At 44.2% G+C, this 20,089-nt stretch overlaps 1 protein-coding gene across 13 annotated transcripts in view; it reads left to right on the top strand.

The window, feature by feature from the left end:
* The window catches only part of PIEZO2 (piezo type mechanosensitive ion channel component 2), a 630,266-nt gene that overhangs the window by 397,756 nt on the left and 212,421 nt on the right, over nt 1-20,089 (top strand). For 8 of the 13 annotated variants that reach the window (XM_075314549.1, XM_075314550.1, XM_075314556.1 and 5 more), the window contains 5 exons: nt 3,010-3,183; nt 5,937-5,978; nt 8,800-8,832; nt 9,139-9,377; nt 19,541-19,701. In XM_075314549.1, the coding sequence (XP_075170664.1) occupies nt 3,010-3,183; nt 5,937-5,978; nt 8,800-8,832; nt 9,139-9,377; nt 19,541-19,701 (649 nt within the window). The remainder of the gene's footprint in view (nt 1-3,009; nt 3,184-5,936; nt 5,979-8,799; nt 8,833-9,138; nt 9,378-19,540; nt 19,702-20,089) is intronic. The other 5 variants (XM_075314558.1, XM_075314555.1, XM_075314551.1 and 2 more) reach the window with 2 other exon arrangements.

Genomic DNA, 20,089 nt, shown 5'->3' with positions numbered 1-20,089 from the left:
TTTGTGGTAAAATTTTATTTTTTTATTTTCATGGCTCAACGTTATAAAATTCTGTGAAGCACCTGGGGGTTCAGGGTACTCACCAAACATCTAGATAAATTCCTTGAGGGGCCTAGTTTCCAAAATGGGGTCACTTGTGCGGGGTTTCTGCTGTTTAGGTACCTTAGGGGACCTCCAAATGTGACATGGTGCCCGCAATCTTTTTCAGCCAAATTTCCTTTCCAAAATTCAAATATTGCTCCTTTCGTTCCAAGCCCTCCCATTTGTCCAAACAAAGGTTTCAGACCACATGTGAGATATCACCGCGCTCATAAAAAAGTGGTTAACAAACCTTGAGGTCAAATTTTTGGAATTGCCTCTTGAAAAAGTGAGAAAATTGATGCTAAAGCAACATTTTTGAGAAAATTTATTAAAATTTTCAATATGACAACGTAACGTTAACAAAATCTGTGAAGTACCTGTGGATCTAAAATGTTCACTATACCCCTAGATAGAAGCCTTGAGGGGTCTAGTTTCCAAAATCGTTTCACTTGTGAGGGGTTTCTTCTGTTTAGGTACCTTAGCGGACCTGTAAATGCAACATGGTGCCCGCAATCTATTTCAGCCAAATTTGCTTTCCAAAATTCAAATATTGCTCCTTCTGTTCCGAGCCCTCCCATTTGTCCAAACAGAGGTTTCTGACCACATGTGGGGTATCGGCGCGCTCATAAGAAAGTGGGGAACAAGTTTTGGGGTCCATTTTGTTGTGTTATTTCCTCTAAAAGTGAATAAATTTGGGTTAGAGCAACATTTTTAGGTAAAATTTAATTTTTGCTTTTTTTCATTCCACACTGCTTTTTTTCATGTGAAGCACCTGAAGGGTTAATAAACTTTTTGAATGTGGTTTTGAGTACTTTGGGGGGTGCAGTTTTTAGAATGGTGTCACTTTTGGGTATTTTCTATCATCTAGGCCTCTCAAAGTCACTTCAAATGTGATGTGGTCCCTAAAAAAATGGTTTTGTAAATTTTTTAATGTAAAAATGAGAAATCGCTGATAAACTTTGAACCCCTCTAACTTCCTAACAAAAAAAAATTTTGTTTCCAAAATTGTGCTGATGTAAAGTAGACATGTGGGAAATGTTATTTATTAACTATTTTGTGTCACAGAAATCTCTGGTTTAACGGTATAAAAATTCAAAAGTTGAAAATTGCTAAATTTTCAAAATTTTTGCCAAAATTCAATTTTTTTCATAAATAAACGCAAAAAATATTGTCCTAAATTTGGTACTAACATGAAGTCCAATATGTGACGAAAAAACAATCTCAAAATTACCAGGATCCATTGAAGCGTTCCAGAGTTATAACCTCATGAATTGACACTGGTCAGAATTGCAAAATTTGGTCTGGTCATTAAGGTGAAAATTAGCTCCGTCACTAAGGGGTTAAATTAAATTTTAGCTACTGATAATTTATGCCATGTGAACCATTAGTCGTGGTAACTGTCTGGTGACATAGTGATCATGATATGTGGATGGGTTGTTCCTTTTTATTGGTTGATACAATTTGTAGCAATTATATCTGGATTTCACTGCACCCCCCAGGTGGCTCTTCTGTTTTTTGTATATGAATGAAACTTATTATGAATAAAAATTGAAATAGATTTGTAGCAATTTGTGGTGTTTATTCACTTCTTACCCAGCTGGGGTTGATCCTGGACTTGGTTGTGGTAATCCTGGAAAGTGAAAGACCTGCAAAGAGACAGACAGAGACAGGTGGGGAAAGAGACAGGTGGGGAAAGAGACAGGTGGTGAAAGAGACAGACCTGGAAAGAAACAGACCTGGAAAGAGGCAGATAGAAACAGACAGACAGAGACATAGACACAGACAGACAAGGAAAGAGAGACAGACAGCGACACAGAGACAGAATCTGGGAGAGAGACAGTTACTATCCCGGGAAACGCCCGGGTACTACAGCTAGTTCCACCTTTTTCAGAGTGGTAGGCAGCTACTTAGAAGTACCCATAGCTGCTGTTTTTTGACACAGTGTTAGAGGAGGCTGGGTTTTTATAAAGTTGTGAAATTTGGTCAAAGTTATTTGAACACACAAATCTCCAAGGGTGCCCAAACATTTGCATCAGCCCATTTTGCTTTTTTGTAATTTTTTAAATATAAACAATGAAAATATTTATTTTTTGTCTAACATACAAAGGAAATGTGTTATCTTTAACTTTATACCTATTAGAGATAATTTCATCTTCAACTTGCATAACTGTTCACAATAACAGTAATTTTGACCAGGGATGCCCAAAGGTTTACATGCCACTGTATATTCATTAAACTGCTAGACAGTATATCACAAATGTACTGCCTCTTGCTCCCAGTTCCAAAAACAAAGGTGAAAAAATAGCAAAAAGTTACCGCTTAGTGACGTCGCTGTGACGCCACACGAACCGCCCCCTTAGAAAGGAGGCGGTTTGCCGGTCACAGCGACGTCGCTAGGCAGGTAAGTCCGTGTGACAACTCCAAACGATATTGTGCGCCACGGGCAGTGATGCCTGTGACGCACAAACGACAGGGGCAGGTGCTTTCACCAGCAATATCGATAGCGATATCGCTGCGTGTAAAGCCCCATTTACTCCCAAATATCTTTTTCAAAATGTGGAGGCCAAAATTGGATACCATATTCGAGTGAGAGAGCTCACCAGTAAGAGTGTACATAATTTTTCCCCACCCAGCCTGAGTAATAGCTGTGGCTTGCACTGAGCAGTGTGAGTTCTCAGCTACAGGCAGGAGGGACACTTGACGAGTTGTCAATTATGCTAGGTGGGCTAGGTGCACATTTGTGACCATTCTCCTAATTTACTGTTGTAGACATCAAACTTACATCTAGCCACAACCATCCCCCCCAGAAAAAAAGCTTACTATACTATGAAACAAGTCAAAAAGTTATGTATGTGATTCTATTCCTGTTGATGTTTTGCATTCCTCCGTCTTACACTGATACTAAATGGACTCCTTTTTGTTTTTCAGGCTAGCAGATCTAGGTTTAGAAAGGTTTACTTTGGCAGATTTGTTCACTCGTATTTTTATCCCAACTTCTTTTTTGTTGGTGTGTATATTACACCTACATTACTTTCATGACAATTTCCTGCAGCTTACGGACCTTAAGGCTGTCACCAGCAAACAGGACAACACAATTTACAGGTAGGTAAAAGAGAGACAAGAAAGCAGAAGGCTATAATTGGGTGTTTAACAATAGTATAAATGTATCACAAAGTACTGTAAGTTTAAAATAAGTTGACAGATATTTCTGTATAGGATTATAAGATTTTATACAATTAGGCATTTCTTCTTTAGACAAAATCTAGAGATTCTACAATTATTTCATAATTTTGCAAAAAAATAGACATTTTAGACTAAAACTATTTTATTTGCAGTTATCTAATTAATCAATAGAAAAAATACATAACATGCAATATTATGCTTGTCTATTACTAGTGATCTTTCTGAAATTCATCTATACTAAATTATGTAGTGTAGATCATGGTAGGGAAATATGAACTGCTCTAGAAGGCTGTGCAAACATTTTAATAGTTCAGATTTCGATAACTTCTCTGCAACAAATGTCTTAAACATCAGCTGACCAAAGGCAAAGAGCATCCTATAGCAAAGAGTCCTTGTGAGAGATTGAGTAGAACATTTCTAAGGCTAGTTTCACACTTGCGTTGAACGGTATCCATTGCATTGCGTTGTGTGACGGATGCAACGGATGTGTTGCATATAGTGGCACAACGGATGCTGCAAAACAACGGAATCCGTTTTGATTTTTTTTTTTTTACAGTTTTACCGGCGGCAGACTATTGTGAACGATCAGCTGATCGCTCCCAGTAGCCGGCCGCCGGGTGATCAGCTGATCGCTCCCAGTAGCCGGCCGCCGGGTGATCAGCTGATCGCTTACTGCAGCCGGCCGCCGAGTGATCAGCTGATCGATCCCAGTAGCCGGCCGCCGAGTGATCAGCTGATCGCTCCCTGCAGCCGGCCGCCGGGTGATCAGCTGATCGCTCCCTGCAGCCGGCCGCCGGGTGATCAGCTGAGCGCTGTCACTTGCCAGATGCCGGGTGATCAGCTGATCCCTCCCTGCAGCCGACCGCCGGGTGATCAGCTTAGCGCTGTCACTTGCCGGCCGCCGGGTGATCAGCTGATCCCTCCCTGCAGCCGACCACCGGGTGATCAGCTGAGCGCTGTCATTTGCCGGCCGTCGGGTGATCAGCTGATCCCTCCCTGCAGCCGACCGCCGGGTGATCAGCTGATCGCTGTCACTTGCCGGCGGCCGGGCATGCCGGCGGGTGGGCGCTCAGCAGAGCGCTGTCACTTGCCGGTGGCTGGGCATGCCGGCGGCCGGTCGCTCAGCTGAGCGCTGTCACTTGCCGACGGCCGGGCGCTCAGCTGAACGTTCGGCCACCGCGAGCCAAAATAAAGTTTGTGATTTAAAAAAAAAAAAAAAAAAAAGAGCATGCGCAGTGAAATCCAGAGGATTCCGCTGCTCAAAACAACTTTACATGCTGCGTTCCTCCCGCTGGGCGGAAGCAACGGAGTGTCGCCCAACGGAAGCAACGCAGGTCCTTTTGGTACAATCCGTCAACCATACAAGTCTATGGGAAACAGCGGAATCCGTTAACGGATTCCGCTGTTTTCCAATTGGGCGGATTGTAACAGAAGGAAAACAACGCAAGTGTGAAAGTACCCTTAGAATGATTGCCAAATGCTTGCCATGTCTAAGGCCCCCGTCACATGTCTGTGTTTCCGGTATGTATGGCATCTTTTTTTTTCATGGATGCAATAAGTACCCATTATAACCTATGAGGCTACTCACATGTCCGTATTTTTACGGGCACCGGTTGTACGTGTGAACCACATGGAGACATGTCCATTTTATTCTGGCAGCACACGTGACAAGAGCTAATAAGCTAATATGTCTATGGGTCTGTGAAAATACATACTGCAGACCAGGGGCGGACATATAATTGGTGCAGCTGCTCAGGGGTCAAGATGTAAGGAGTGCAATTGCACATTATGATGAGGTACTTTACACTAAAGGGCCCATTTACTGTTCTTGCACAGGGGCCCTCTTCCATCTGTGTCCGCCAGTGCACCAGACGGATGGCATCTGTGTGCTATCCATGTGCTGAAAATGTCTAACTTTGAAAGTATAGAAGCTTTGTAATATTTTTTTTTCTTTAGCCATACCGTAAAAACACAGATGGCACACAATTGGTACATTGATGGCACACTGATGACCCTGGTTTCGTTGTAACATGTACATGTTTTATACACACATCTGAAGGGGGCCTAAAAGTTGTCTGTATGGTCATAATAAAGGGAATCTGTCATCCAGTTTTTGCCACCTTATCGGAGCACAGCATAGTGTAAAAGGCAGAGATCCAAATTCCAGTGATGTGTCACTTATTGGACTGCTTAGTGTAGTTTTGATAAAATCACTGGAGATTATCATTAGAGGACTACTTGGCATGCTGCCAGGTAGTCCAGCATATTCATGAGCTCTGTATAACTGTTAGATCTGCAGCAGAGAAAACATTGAGTTTATCAAACTGACAGCAAACAGCTCAGTAAGTGACACATCCCTGGAATCAAGGTCTCTGTCTCTATATTATGCTGCTCTCAGATGGGATAGCAAAGACCTGGTGAAAGATTACTTTAAGTATGATGAAGAGTGTTGCACTACTTCTCTATTGTACTTGTGAGACAAGCAGTCATTATATTTGTTTTCATTTCATGTACATAGTCAATCTTGAGTATTATTTCATCTTTGTTACTTGCCTGTCTCTCTGTCATGCATCTTGTCATGTTCAATTTCATCTTATATAACAACTTTCCTTCTCTCTCTTAACTCATATTTCCATTGCATACATTCTTGTGCCTTCATCTCCAACTCGTAGCCATGCCAAAGTTAATGGGCGTGTATACCTAATAATAAATAGGTAGGTACTCAAATACCATCTAACACTGGCCAAATGCTGCAAACAATACTACAGCGAAATAAAAGGGCTTGTATTTAAGAATCCAATGAATGATGAATATTATGTTTTTAGTATGTAATACTCTCACAAAATAAAATATACTCATGTTACCATATCCCTGTAGATAGTATCGTAATTATAATGGTTTGCAAGAATATAGGAAATGTAAACTGGTTCCATTACACCTATTAAGTTTTATATATATACTATATATATATATATATATATATATATATATATATATATATATATATATATATATATTGTATATATATACTGTATATATATATATATATATATATATACTGTGTATATATATATATATATATATATATATATATATATATATGCAGTATATATATATTTATTTTTTTTATATATATATATATATATATATATATATATATATATATATATATATATATATATATATATATACACTGTCTGTGTCAGTACATCAAATGGAAAGCAATGTGTGGAACAATGACTGGAGACTTAATACAAGGCCCAAAATATCTAGCAAAGGGATAAAGAAGTGTTTATTCACAATTATTTTCTTCTCTCCGGATGCCTGTTTCACTCATTTCTGTTTTGACAACTCATATTGCTTTTTTAATTAAACATTCTGTGTAGATTTGCATCATTTCTTTAACATCAATAACTCACTTGTTAGGATGTAGCTGTTTGCTAAGTAGACCCTATCAGCTCCATTCACATTAAAATCATTAGACATTAGGCCAATTATGGAAAAAATATTCAACAATTCTAGTAATGTCATTATGCATGAAATACATACTGAATGAGCTTTCCAATTAAGAGAATATCTGTGGTATGCCAATGTATGTAAAGCGCTGTGGAATTAATAGCGCTATATAAATGAATAAATATTATTATTATTATTATTATTTATAATACAGATGGGATGTCTTATAGCAAAATGAGGGCACATAAAAAGTATTGCACAGATGTATACTGCACGTAACAAGATGCAATGTAATCAGTTAAGAAGTATAATTATAGACTTAAGCCAATAAACATACACTGAACATAAATTTAAACACAACAGTTTTGGTTTTGCTCCCATTTTTCTTGAGCTGAACTCAAAGATCCAAGACTTTTTCTTAGTACAGAAGGCCTTTTTCTCTCAAATATTGTTCACTACTTTGTCTAAATCTTTGTTAGTGAGCACTCTTCCTTTGCCGAAATAATCCATCCACGTCACGGGTGTGGCATATCAAGATCCTGATTAGACAGTATGATTATTTCCTAGGTATACATCAGGCTGGCCACAATTAAAGGGCACTCTAAAATGTGCAGTTTTATAGTATTGAGGGTCAGAAAGTCAGTTAGATTCTTGTGTGACCACCATGTGCCTCATGCAGTGCAACACATCTCCTTCACATGGAGTTGATCAGGTTTTTGATTGTGGCCTGTACAATGTTGGCCACTCCTGTTCAATGGCTGTGCAAAGTTGCTGAATATTGGCAGGAACTTGAACACTGTCGTCTACATCAGAACATCCTAAACCTGCTGAATGGCTGACATGTCCAGTGAGTTTATTGGCCATGCAAGAACTGAGACTTTTTTTTAGCTTCCAGGAATTGTGTACAGATCCCTGCAGGCCGTGCATTATCAAGCTTCAACGTGAGATGATGGTCATGGATGAATGGCACAACAATGGTCCTCAGATTGTCGTCACAGTATCTCTGTGTATTTTAAATGGCATCAATAAAATGTTCCTTTGTTCCTTGTCTATCACATACGTCTGCCTATGTCATAACCCCACCACCATAGACCACTTGATTCGCAACGTTGACATCAGCAAATCGCTCACCCACACCATACATTCAGTCTGCTATCTGACATGTACATTGAAAACCAGGATTCATCCTTGAATAGAACATCTCTCCAACGTGACAGACACTATCCAATGTGAGCATTTGTCCATTGAAGTCAGTATACAGTCAGGTGGAGACCCCGATGAGAACGTGAGCGTGCAGATGAACTTCACTGATATGGGTTCTGATAGTTTGTGATAAAATTCATAGGTTATTCAAACTGACTGTTGCAGCAGCTGTCTGGGTGGTTGGTCTCATGATCTTGGAGGTGAAGATGCTGGATGTTAAGGTCCTGGGCTGGTGTGGTTACACATGGTCTTCAGTTCTGATTGTGGTTGTATGTATTGTGAAATTCTCTGAAACGCCTTTTGGAGATGGTCTATAGTAGAGAAATGAACACTCTGTTCATGAGCAACAGCTCTGGTAGAAAGTTCTGCAGTCAGCATGCCAATCGCACGCTCCCTCAAAATTTGCAACATCTGTGGCATTGTGCTGCATGATACAACTGCACATTTTAGAGTGGCCTTTTTTTTCTTGCTCGCCTAAGGCACACCTGTGCAATAAACATGCTGTCTAATCAACATCTGTGGGGTGGATGGATTATCTTGGCAAAAGAGAAGTGCTCACCAACACAGATTTAGATAAATTTGTGAACAATATTTGAGAGAAAAAAAACCTTTTCTATCCAAAAAACTTAGATCTTCAGCTCAAGAGTACAGCTCATGAAAAATTGGAACAGTAACAAAAGTTTGATTTTTATATTTTGTTTAGTGTAGTATACATACATAGCATGGGTATACTCACGATGCATGTTTATAAATTTTCTAATAGAAGACATCATTAGATATTGTCTTGAAGCATGCACTAACTTTAGAAAAATTATCACTTTTCCTCTCCAATTCTCATATTCCTTTTCTCTTTCTGTTTTAATTGCTCTTGAGCAGCATCAAGAAAAAAATTCCAATTCACCAAAATGAGTAAGTGCTATGAAGCTATGAAATGCGCCAAATGCCATGCTGTCATTTCATGCTTCTGTCTCTTAAACTCTGACTATTTTCTCCCATGGGGGAAATATCAAGTTTAAGTGTTACAATCACTGAGAACCTTGCAAATAAACACCGTCCACATATGAGCCATACCTTTTTTTCTTCTATATTAGGAATGTTGACGCATAAGTGTACAGATTATACTTCCGATTTCTAGCGTCTGTTTTATTTGCCCAAGATTTTTTTCTCACAAGATGTTTGAAAATTTGTCAATTAACATGTAGTTTTAATCCACAGATTGGTTCACCCAGAGGGAAGTTTACCCGATATAACAATGATGAACTTAAATACAGAGTCTGAAATGTTGGAAGAAAAGGAGCAAAAACACTTGGAAGTTTATGGAAATCAAAAAGATCATGATCAGGATTCAGGAGATGAGTGGGAGAAAGGGGAAGACAAAGGTAGAGGAGGAACTGATGATGAGGAGGAGGAGGAGGAACCTGAGGAAGAACAATCAGAAGAGGAGGAAACATCAGGTATTGACATTATCATTAATTCCCATAGATGGAACCAGTTCTTCTCATGTCTTAGGTCACTTTTGGCATTCAGGCTATAGCACTTTCTTCTTCCTAATACATTTATAGAAATATGCTTTCATACAACAAAACAAACTGCCTTGCAAAGATCAACCAGAAGGAGTAACTACCCTGTATGTCAATGACTAATTACTAATCTTTGCAACAAAGCTCAATGCAGGGGTGCATATTGACTTATAGCAGGGGTGGGGAACCTTTTTTTCTTATGGGGGCCATTTGGACTTTTCTACCAACCTTCGGGGGCCGCAAAAATTATCAGGTTGAAAATTACCCTAATATATTTGGTCAAACAATTAATAAAGAAAAAACTAAAAAGCCAGCTCATCTCAAAAATGGCATGTATTATAAGATGTGCGCTGAACTAAAAATTCCAAACTGCACTATTTTAAAATTTAAGATTTTTGGCAAAGAAATTGCAATTTCTTGAGCTACCCCGCCATGTCATGGCAAATCTCTTTGGGGTAGTCCTACTCTAAAATATTTTTATTTAAAATTTGCCATACGGCCTCACATATGAAAAAGTAGAACTGTTTATAGCAGCACTTACACGGTGCTTTTCAACCCCGTACCCATGACTGAGCCATGGCTGTTGGCGGCACAGGCCCAAGCAAGTGCTGCATGAATTAAATAGCCTGTGGACAGGGCCTAATGGCTGAATGTAAAAAGCCACCAATTGCCAAAATCAAGACAGGTGGAAAAACAAACCAAATTGAGGTGCACAGAAAGGTGGAGGTCAGCCACCAACCAATTCATTGAAGAAAAAACAAAAAAGCCAGCTCAACTCAAAAATGGCATGTATTATAAGATGTACACTGCACTAAAAATTCCAAACTGTACTATTTAAAAATTTGAGATTTTTGGCAAAAAATTGCAATTTCTTAAGCTACCTCGCCACGTCACGGCAAATCTCTTTGGGGCAGTCCTACTCTAATACAGGATCTGGATAAAAGTTTACAATATGTAAGATATCTTTGTTAATGATTAGTAAATATGTAAGAAAGTAATAAAATACAAATATAATGATGTAAACACCACACAGAAACAATAGGCCTTACCACAATAGGATTCGGAATAACATGTTACTAAAGCCACGAGAAATAAGTCTGAATAATAAACCAAACAGACAACTGATATAATAAATAAAGTACACCAAATAACATAGAGATAGAATACAATTCAGGACTATAAATATAATATAATAAGAATGATAAGAAAATATACAATTGATGAAACCTGCAAAAGTCCTCCTACTTTGAGCTGGACTTTTGCAGGTTTTATCAATAAGTTGTGGATTTGAGTGCATTGGGTACTTAACATGTTATTGCCTCATATGGCTTTAATGCCGCTCTGTTATAGATCTGATATTTATTGATACCTTCTAGACTTTTGTGTGCAGCTCTTAAGGGGGCTTTACACGCTACGATATCGTTAATGTTTTATCGTCAGGGTCACGCCGTTAGTGACGCACATCCGGCGTCATTAACGATATCGCAGCGTGTGACACTTTTAAACAACCTAAAACGATCGCAAAAGCGTCCAAAATCGTTTTCCGTGGAGAGGTCGTCCTAAAACCAAAATCGTTTAACGCTCATTAGCGATGTTGTTCCTCGTTCCTGCGGCAGCACACATCGCTGTGTGTGACACCGCAGGAGCAAGGAACATCTCCTTACCTGCATCCACCGGCTATGCGGAAGGAAGAAGGTGGGCAGGATGTTTACGTCCTGCTCATCTCCGCTCCTCTGCTTCTATTGAATGCCTGCCGTGTAACGTCGCTGTGATGCCGCATGACCCACCCCCTTAGAAAGGAGGCGGATCGCCAGCCAGAGCAATGTCGCAGAGCAGGTAAGTCTGTGTGACGGGGGTGCGCGATTTTGTGCGCGACGGGGAGCGATATGCCCGTGTCGCACAAAAGATGGGGGCGGGTACGCACGCTAGCGATATCGGCAATGATATCGTAGCGTGTAAAGCCCACTTTAGAGTTGAGATTTTTTGCCAATTGTATATTTTCTTGTAACAAAGGAGAAACGTTTTTGGAAAGTCAGCTTACCATAAATTTAGGAGATTCTGTGTGCACAGAACCATGTCCTGATAGGAAATGTGAATGTCGAGAACTTGCTTGTACAAAAAATGATTTGTTCCTACTCCAGATAAAAATTCCGTAAATACTTTATTTCTCTGACGCCTCATTGGGGGACACAGGACCATGGGTGTTATGCTGCTTATTCATAGGAGGACACTAAGTAGATGCAAAGATGTTAGCTCCTCCCCTGCAGTATACACCCCCTGGCCCAGCCAGGCTACTTCAGTTTTAGCTTATTGTCTATAGGAGGCACATCTCTGCAGACTACTGCAGCAAGAATTTTTTGTTTTTAGAGGGCGACGGTTTCCTTTGGGGACCGATTTCCCCAAACCATCAAGAGGCGGGAACGCTGAGTGTCGCCTCCCCGTACCCCCTCCTCCGACGCTGGATCCTGGGCTGTTACTCACTGGACGACGGGTCTCATGGCACCGATTTTCCAGATCCCAGAGCCGATGACAAACTTCCTCAGTCCCTCTGGCAGGTTCTGAATTGATACACGCTCTGCACCAGCGTGACCAGGCAGCAAGCATCAGACTGCCATCTCCACAGGACCTGAGGTGAGATCCTCTCTGACTGGATTCACATGGGCTGTTACTCACTGGACCACAGTTCTCACAGGCACTGATTTTCCAGAGCAGATGAAAAACTTCCTCAGTCCCTCTGGCAGGCTCTGAGTTGATACACGCTCTGCACCAAGTGTGACCAGGCACAGCAGGCATCAGAATCTCCACACTGGAGCTGTGATCCTCCCTGACAGGAATCCTCCCTGACATTAATTGGACCTGACGTAAAATCCTCCCTGACTGGATTCACATGGGCTGATTGCAGACTCCTGCATAGCATTCCAACCGGGGTGAGGGGGAGAGCTCTCTGTTATGGGGGCTGTCGGATAATAAGGGAATGGAAGGCTATCCGACAGTCAGGGTCCACCATGCAGAGCTCTGCTGCAGAGTATGGCAGAGGATAGGGGAAACCTGTACCACCAAAGCGGTACTGACACTATTGCGTCACAGTGTCACCAAGACCAATAGCGGCGTATACTGTTTAAGTCACAGCGACTACCTTATCTGTGAGCGTGAAAGCACCTGTCTCAGTTAACAGTCACAGCGACTAGGTTTAGTGTGTGCAATATGGCACCTACCTATGTCCGCTCCACTTGTGGTGCAAGGATACGGACAGCAGCAAGGCTGCTAGCTTGAAACTCCTGCCTATGACCGCTCCCCTAGTGTGCGAGGAAACCTACCTATGTCCGCTCCACTAAGGTGCGAGGACACGGACAACAGTACGGCTGAAAGGTACAGGAGCGCTACCCTACCGATAGCGCTCACCTCAGAGTAGAACCACAAGGCCCAGTCAGACCATGTGCAGCAAGCACCTGCCTATGTCCGCTCCACTAAGGTGCGAGGATACGGACCACAGCATAAGCTGCAAGGTACAAGAGCGTTACCCTCCCGATAACGCTCACCTAGATAGAATACATGCCGCAAGGGACATGCACAGAGCGTCTACTCCTATGCAGGAACCAAGAGGACTGAGCGCCGGGCGGCGTGCGTCAGGGTCTTATATAGACTCTGTGCCTCATCCAAGATGGAGGACACCAGAGCCAATCCGCTGCCAGAATGACAGCAATGACGTCACGCTGGCCTATCACCGAGCAAAGTGTCACAAGCACATGACCTGCGACCAATCGGCATAGAAGGTGTCAGAGACGTGACCACGTGTCACAAGCACATGACCAGCGGCCAATCAGCTTAGGTGTCAGAGACATGTGACCTCGTGTCAGCGATGATGTCATCCGCACATGTGCAATGGCTCCAAGATAGGACTTAGTCTCCAGCGCTTGCACATGTGCAGTAGCAAGAAATCCGAACATAGTCTCCAGTGCTCGCACATGTGCAGTAGCAAGAAATCCGAACATAGTCTCCAGTTCCACAGCAACCGTAACACTCCCAGGACTCAGTGTGCCCATATCTGCGGTACACTTATAGAGTTTTTTCTGTCCACTATTGTTGTGCAGGGCTGGAGGGGGGAAGGAGAGTCCCTTCCCACCATCTTATTATATTTTCTCATGTCGGCGTTCTTGTGGAGCTAAGCCTCGCCACCTCCGACACGCTATAAGCCACGCCCCCCTCACAAAAGTGCGCGCAGCTTTCCTCACACAGGAGCTCTGCAGAGCATCGCTCCCTCTCGTGATCAGAGCCTGTGGGCGTCTCTCAGAGCTGGCTTCCTCCTTCCCACAGGAACTGGGACACAGGAAGGGGGGAGGGGCCATCAGCATTCTGGGTGAGTTATATCCTCACTTGTTTTCTCACATTAGCTCTGCAGAGCATTGCTCCCTTGTTACAATCAGAGGTTGTGCCTCATCAGCAAGGGGCTGCAGTCACATGTTTTATGCCCTGCACAACTACAGCAACAACTATAAGACTTCTAATGTACAGCTATTATTCAGCCTGCACTACCTGCCACACTGAGCTACTAGTGGTTGATAGCACCTCTTCCTTCTGTGAGTCCGGTGCTCCTGTAGCTCTCCCCCCCGCCACCACCGCAGCAACCGCTGCCAGCCCAGAGCCTACGGCTCCCAGTCCCCCGGAATGGGCACAGTTCCCAGAACCTGGTGCTGGCTATGCAACATCGTCCTCACAGCCCTCGGGGCTCCTGGACAGAACGCAGACTGATGACACCTCTATAGAGGTTCCTTCTGATGAGACTCACCCTCTGCTTCACCGATTGCAGATCAGAAAAAGGGCATGACCCCTATGGTTCTCCCTTGGAGGTACGCAGATGGGGTTCTCCCACATGTTCCGCAGTCTCTGAGGAGCTGGAAGAAGGGGAATGATGTTTGTACCAGGCTGATTCCTTGGTTTCAACCTTCTCGAGCGATCAAGCTGCGATGGACTCCCTTATTGCGGCAATCAACCAAACTCTGCATGTGGAAGATCTCCCATCCACTACTACTGACAATGCGATCTCCTTTAAAAGGGTGAAGAAACCTAAAAAAAAAAAAAAAAAAAAGAAAAAATGTTGCCGGCGCTTTGGTATCCGTAAACGCATGAAGTCCCAGTACCCTCTTGGCTTAGCTGTCTCTAAGGGCTGGGCCGATCCACCCTTGGTGGACCCCCCCCCTCCCTCGGCCTCCCGCCTGCCTGAAAGACCCTCCTGTCTTTAACTTGATGGATCCTCCTTCAAGGACCCAACAGACAGACAGGTGGAGCAGCTCGATCGCTCAGCCTTGAGGCTGCGGATCCCTCTCTCCTTCCGTGTGGGTCGCACGGGCACCAGGAATACCAGTTTTCCTCAGACCATCACAGAAGTAACAGTTCACATGGCTGCGGCGGTGGAGTACTTCATGCAGGCCTCCTTCAACGCTGCTACCTGTGCAGTTTTTGCCGCGTCGAATACCATAGCCATCCGTAAGGCCCTCTGGTTCCGATAATGGAGAGCGGACTTGGTCCCTAAGGCTACTTTCACACATCCGGCTTGAGCTCTGCGGCTCAATCCGGCTGTGAAAGCTATGCAACGGATGCGGTGAACACACCGCATCCTTTGCATAAGTTTTTCCTTTGCGGCCAGTCCGGTTTTTGCCGCTTGCGGCATGCTACTGAGCATGCGCAGTGGCAAAAACCGCATGCGGCGGCCGGATGCGGACATTGCCGCATCGCGCCGCATCCGGCCGCCATAGGCATGCATTGAAAAATGCGCCGCATCGGCCGAATGCGGCGCGATGCGGTTTTTTTTGCCGCACGAAAAAACGTGCCAAGCAACGTTCCATCCGGCCGCCGCATCGGCTAAATCTGCCGCATGCGGCAAAAAACGGACCGAACGGGAGCCCATGCGGCACAATGCGGCACTAATTAAAGTCTATGCAGGAAAATCGCAACCAGCAGCAAAAAAAACCGGTTGCGATTTTCCTGCAAAGTGCCGGAGTGTGCCGCATTGCAAAAACCGGAGGTGTGAAAGTAGCCTAAGAAGCCTCTCACAGTACTCCTTTCCAGACCGATGGTTTGGCAATCATCTGGACAGGCTCTTTTTTTCTGATGCCACAGGAGGAAAAGAGTACCTCTCTCCCCCAACTCCAGCCCAGGATGTTTTATACTAGACACGCAGGGCCTGACTTTCTCAGCCCTCCCCAAGTCCACCTCGTCCTGGCAGTCTATACAAAGACCGAGGAGTCTCGTCCTCCTCCATCTGGGCTGCCGCCTCAGACCACAAATGGGTGCCACATTGAATTCTGGACCCGACTCCCGGGTCAGTCTTTTCTCTCAAACCCCCCAAAGGCTCCAAAACACCGCGAGGCCTTCTCCTCAGCAATCCACTCCCTCCAAACGGCGGGGGTGATAGTACCTGTTTCGGATGGCGAGAGGTTCAAGGCCGTCTATTCCAACCTCTTTGTGGTTCCCAAAAAAATGACGGGTCAGTTCGATTCGTCCTGGACTTCTAACACCTGAGCAAACATGTGCACGTAAGGAGATTCAGAATGGAGTTCCTAGGGTCCATTATTACCTCTATGGTCAAAGGAGAATTCCTTTCCTCCATAGCTATCATGGACGCGTACCTGCATATACCCATCGCCCAGCTCACCAAAAGTTCCTCCGCTTCGCGGTTCAGGACTTGTTTTTTCTTTTGTGGCCCTACCCTCAGCCCTGCCACAGCACCAAGGGTCTTCACCAAGGTCATCGCGGCTGCCATGAGTGCCCTTCATGCCAGGAGAGTGGCTGTTCTGCCTTGCTTGGATGACCTCCTCATCAAGGGCTCAACCAGCGTGCAGATCTCTGTGGGCAACCTATCCCGTTTAGGGTGGCTTCTGACTCCAGTCAAATTATCCCCGGTCCCGTCAAAAACAGTCGTCTCCCTGGGCATGTTCCTGGACACCCTTCGTGGCTTGATATTTCTCCCTCAAAACAAGGCGACTGCTGTACAACAAGCGGTACACTGCCTTCTACGTACTCCTCTCGCTCCATACGATTCAGTATGAGAGTGCTAGGTAGGATAGCGGCGGCTATAGCGGCAGTGCCGCTCACTTAACCACACCATCACCCACTGCAGCTTGCGCTTCTAGCTGCCTGGGACAAGAGCCCCTTTTCCCTGGACGAACTTTTCAACTGACACCTTCAGTCAGCTATGCGCTTTGCTGGTGGCTTCGTCCCTCTTCCATATTGAGAGGGAGATTTTCTCTCCCAAGTGGACTGGATACTCCTGACCACGGATGCCAGCCTCTTAGGCTGGGGAGCAGCATAGTGGCGCCACACTGCTTGGGGACGTTGGATGCCCCAGGAGTCTTCCCTTCCCAGAAATCATCCTGAAAATCAGCGCAATCTTTCTCGCGCTCTGGTCGTTCCTCCATCTGCTAGCAGGTCGTCTGATTCGGGTCCAATTGGACAATGCAACAGCTGTGGCCTATGTCAGTCGGCAGGGAGGTACCAGCAGTAAGACAGCTTATCTCGAGGTCCTCAGGATCCTGACCTGGGCCGAATCGACGGGGTCTGTGGTTTCAGCGGTACACATACCGGGAGTAGAGAACTGGGCGGCGGACCTTCTAAGTTGCCAAGGCCTGGCCACCGGAGAGTGGTTTCTCCCCCAGAAGTGTTCCCACACATCTGCACTCGCTGGGGTACGCCAGACGTGGGTCTAATGGCCTCAAGGTTGAACGCAAAGGTACCTGCGTTCTTAGCCAGGTCACGTGATCCACAGTCCATCAGCGCGAATGCTCTAGTCTCCTCCTGAAGTCACTTCCGTCTACCTTACATGTTTTTCGCCTCTGCCCCTGCTGCCGCGAGTAATCAGGAAGATCTAGGCAGAAGGAGTCCTGGTGATAATAATAGCACCGGCCTGGCCCAGGTGCGCCTGGTACGCCGAATTAGTACAATTGCTCATGGCGCCTCTTAAGCATCCCAGACCTGCTGACTCAAGGGCCCATTTCCCATCAGAACTCCAGAGCCCTGAAGCTGATGGCCTGGCCATTGAGACCTGGACTTTAACAAGAGCGAGATTCTCTCCAGCAGTCATCTCCACCATGATCAGTGCCCGAAAGCCGGCTTTCATCCTGTATTTACCACCGTACGTGGAAAACTTTCCTTTCCCGGTGCAGGAAATCTAATGTCCAACCTATGCTTCCGACGATCCCCAGCATTCTTGATTTTTTTGCAGTCAGGTTGCAAAAGAGGTTGGCCCTCAGCAGCCTTAAGGGGCAGGTTTCATCTCTCTCAATATTCTATCAATGCCGTTTAGTTTACAATCCGCAAGTCAAGACCTTCCTCCAGGGTGTTTCCCATCTAATCCCACCGTACAAATGGTTGCTGGACCCATGGGACCTCAATCTCATTCTGGACGGTCTCCAGAGGTCCCCCTTTGAACCTCTGAAGGAATCTTCTCTTGCTCTTCTCTCCTGGAAGGTAACATTCCTAGTGGCGATTACATCCATCAGACAAGTTTCGGAACTGGCAGCACTCTCTTGCCGCGAACCCTTTCTCATCTTTCATCAGGACAAGGTGGTTCTACCCCCCCTTCCGGATTTTCTTCCGAAGGTTACTTCCCCGTTTCATTTGAACAAGGACATAGTTCTGCCTTCCTTTTGTCCACACCCAGTCCATAGAGTGGAAAGGTCTCTACATTCGCTAGACCTTGTGAGGGCTCTCAGATATTACGTAACCAGGACAGCCCCTTTAGGAACATGGACTCCTTGTTCGTCATTTCTGAAAGGCCAGGCAGCTTCATAGGCAACGCTGGCTCACTGGATTCGCTCTACGATCCAGGAAGTCTACTGCTTGCAACTCAAGCCCATTCCTAGTGGGCTGCGGACTCATTCCACGCGAGCAGCTGGCGCTTCTTGGGCCATTTGGCATCAGGCTTCAGTGGAACAGGGGTGTAAGGCTGCGACCTGGTCTAGCCTGCTTACTGTTTCAAAGCATTACCGAGTTCATACCCAAGGCTTCGGCAGAGGCGAACCTAGGTAGGAAAATTCTGCAAACGACAGGGGAGTACCTATCTCAGTAGGCGCTCCTGGCTATCTAGGACTGGTTCCTAGTCCTTGGGTTGCATTGTTTATTGTCTACCCACCCAGGAACTGCTTTAGGACGTCCCATGGTCCTGTGTCCCCCAATGAGGCGTCAGAGAAAAACAGATTTTTGTGTACTCACCGTAAAATCGTTTTCTCTTAGCCATCATTGGGGGACACAGCACCCTCCCTGTTGCTCTGTTGGGCCTTAGTTTTTTCTCTCTCAGTACCTTTTTGTTATGAGTATTCACTAACGTTTTTTGTTATTGTTCTCCTACTGCTTGTGTACTAAAACTGAAGTAGCCTGGCTGGGCCAGGGGGTATATACTGCAGAGGAGGAGCTAACATCTTTGCATTTACTTAGTGTCCTCCTATGGATAAGCAGTATAACACCTATGGTCCTGTGTCCCCCAATGATGGCTAAGAGAAAACGATTTTACGGTGAGTACACAAAAATCTGTTTTTTTCCAAAATTCCAAGTTAAAATCCAGCAAGATAAGACATAAGCTGCGTGAGGAACAAGCCGACACGTTTCGAATGCAAACTGGGTTCTTTCTCACAGCCAGATGCTTTCAGATAGAACACAGCTTGTGTTTGAAACGCATTGCCTTGTTCCTCACACCCATGTCTTATCTTGTTGGATTTTAACTATGAATTTTGGAAAACAAAGTATTTCTGGAATTTTTATCTGACGCTGGAACACGTCTTTTTTTGTTCAAGCAAGTTCTTGTATTTTCTTGTACTGCTTTCTTAGTTTTCTTATGCAGGTATCATATCAAGTCTTTGGAAGCCTTTTGGTTATGATTGAAGGAAGTTTTTAGGTTCTAGGATCAGGAAAGCAGTGGCAATATCTTTGAGCATCACATTATTTTGCATAAAGCAAGAGGCAATAAAGGAAAGAAGCATCACATTTTTAGCCTTTTTACTTGTCTTGCAGAGAGCATTCATCCTAAAATGCACCAATTGTGTTTCTTTAGTAAACTATTTTATCAATATAAATTTTGAAGATATGTGTTTTTTATTCTTCTTCAGATTCCAGAAATAAATGGCATCTAGTTATTGATCGCTTGACAGTTCTTTTCCTAAAGTTTTTGGAATATTTCCATAAGTTGCAAGTCTTTGCCTGGTGGTGTCTGGAGCTCCATATAATAAAAATAGTTACTTCATACATCATATGGGTGACTTTGAGAGAGGTAGGGCATTTGTTTGGTATATTTTACATTTCTTGTTAGTTGGATTTAATTTTTTTTTTTTAATAACTTTACCTTTATTTTTTTATTAGACATTTAATGGGGACTATGATTTTGTTTGTGTGAATTGCAACATTTGCAGGGGTTTCTCCCTTTCAGCCTCTTACACACCATCATCATAGCTATGTTAAAAAGAATTGAAACAATCGATATTGACGCTCCAGTGGTGCGTCTCAACTACTGCTTCAACTTCAGCAGTGCCACGCTCAAGTCCTGGACTTAGCATATCATGCCGTCTAAAATGGCAGAGCTGCTGAGCCCAGTAATTGCCTGCTGCATTTTCTTTAACACATACATGCCCATAACATGCAAAAGGCTGAATGGAGAAAAC

This window comes from Anomaloglossus baeobatrachus, chromosome 6 (genome assembly GCF_048569485.1).
Source record: "Anomaloglossus baeobatrachus isolate aAnoBae1 chromosome 6, aAnoBae1.hap1, whole genome shotgun sequence".
Taxonomy (NCBI): Eukaryota; Metazoa; Chordata; class Amphibia; order Anura; family Aromobatidae; genus Anomaloglossus; species Anomaloglossus baeobatrachus.
This window is presented reverse-complemented; position numbering and strand designations above follow the sequence as displayed.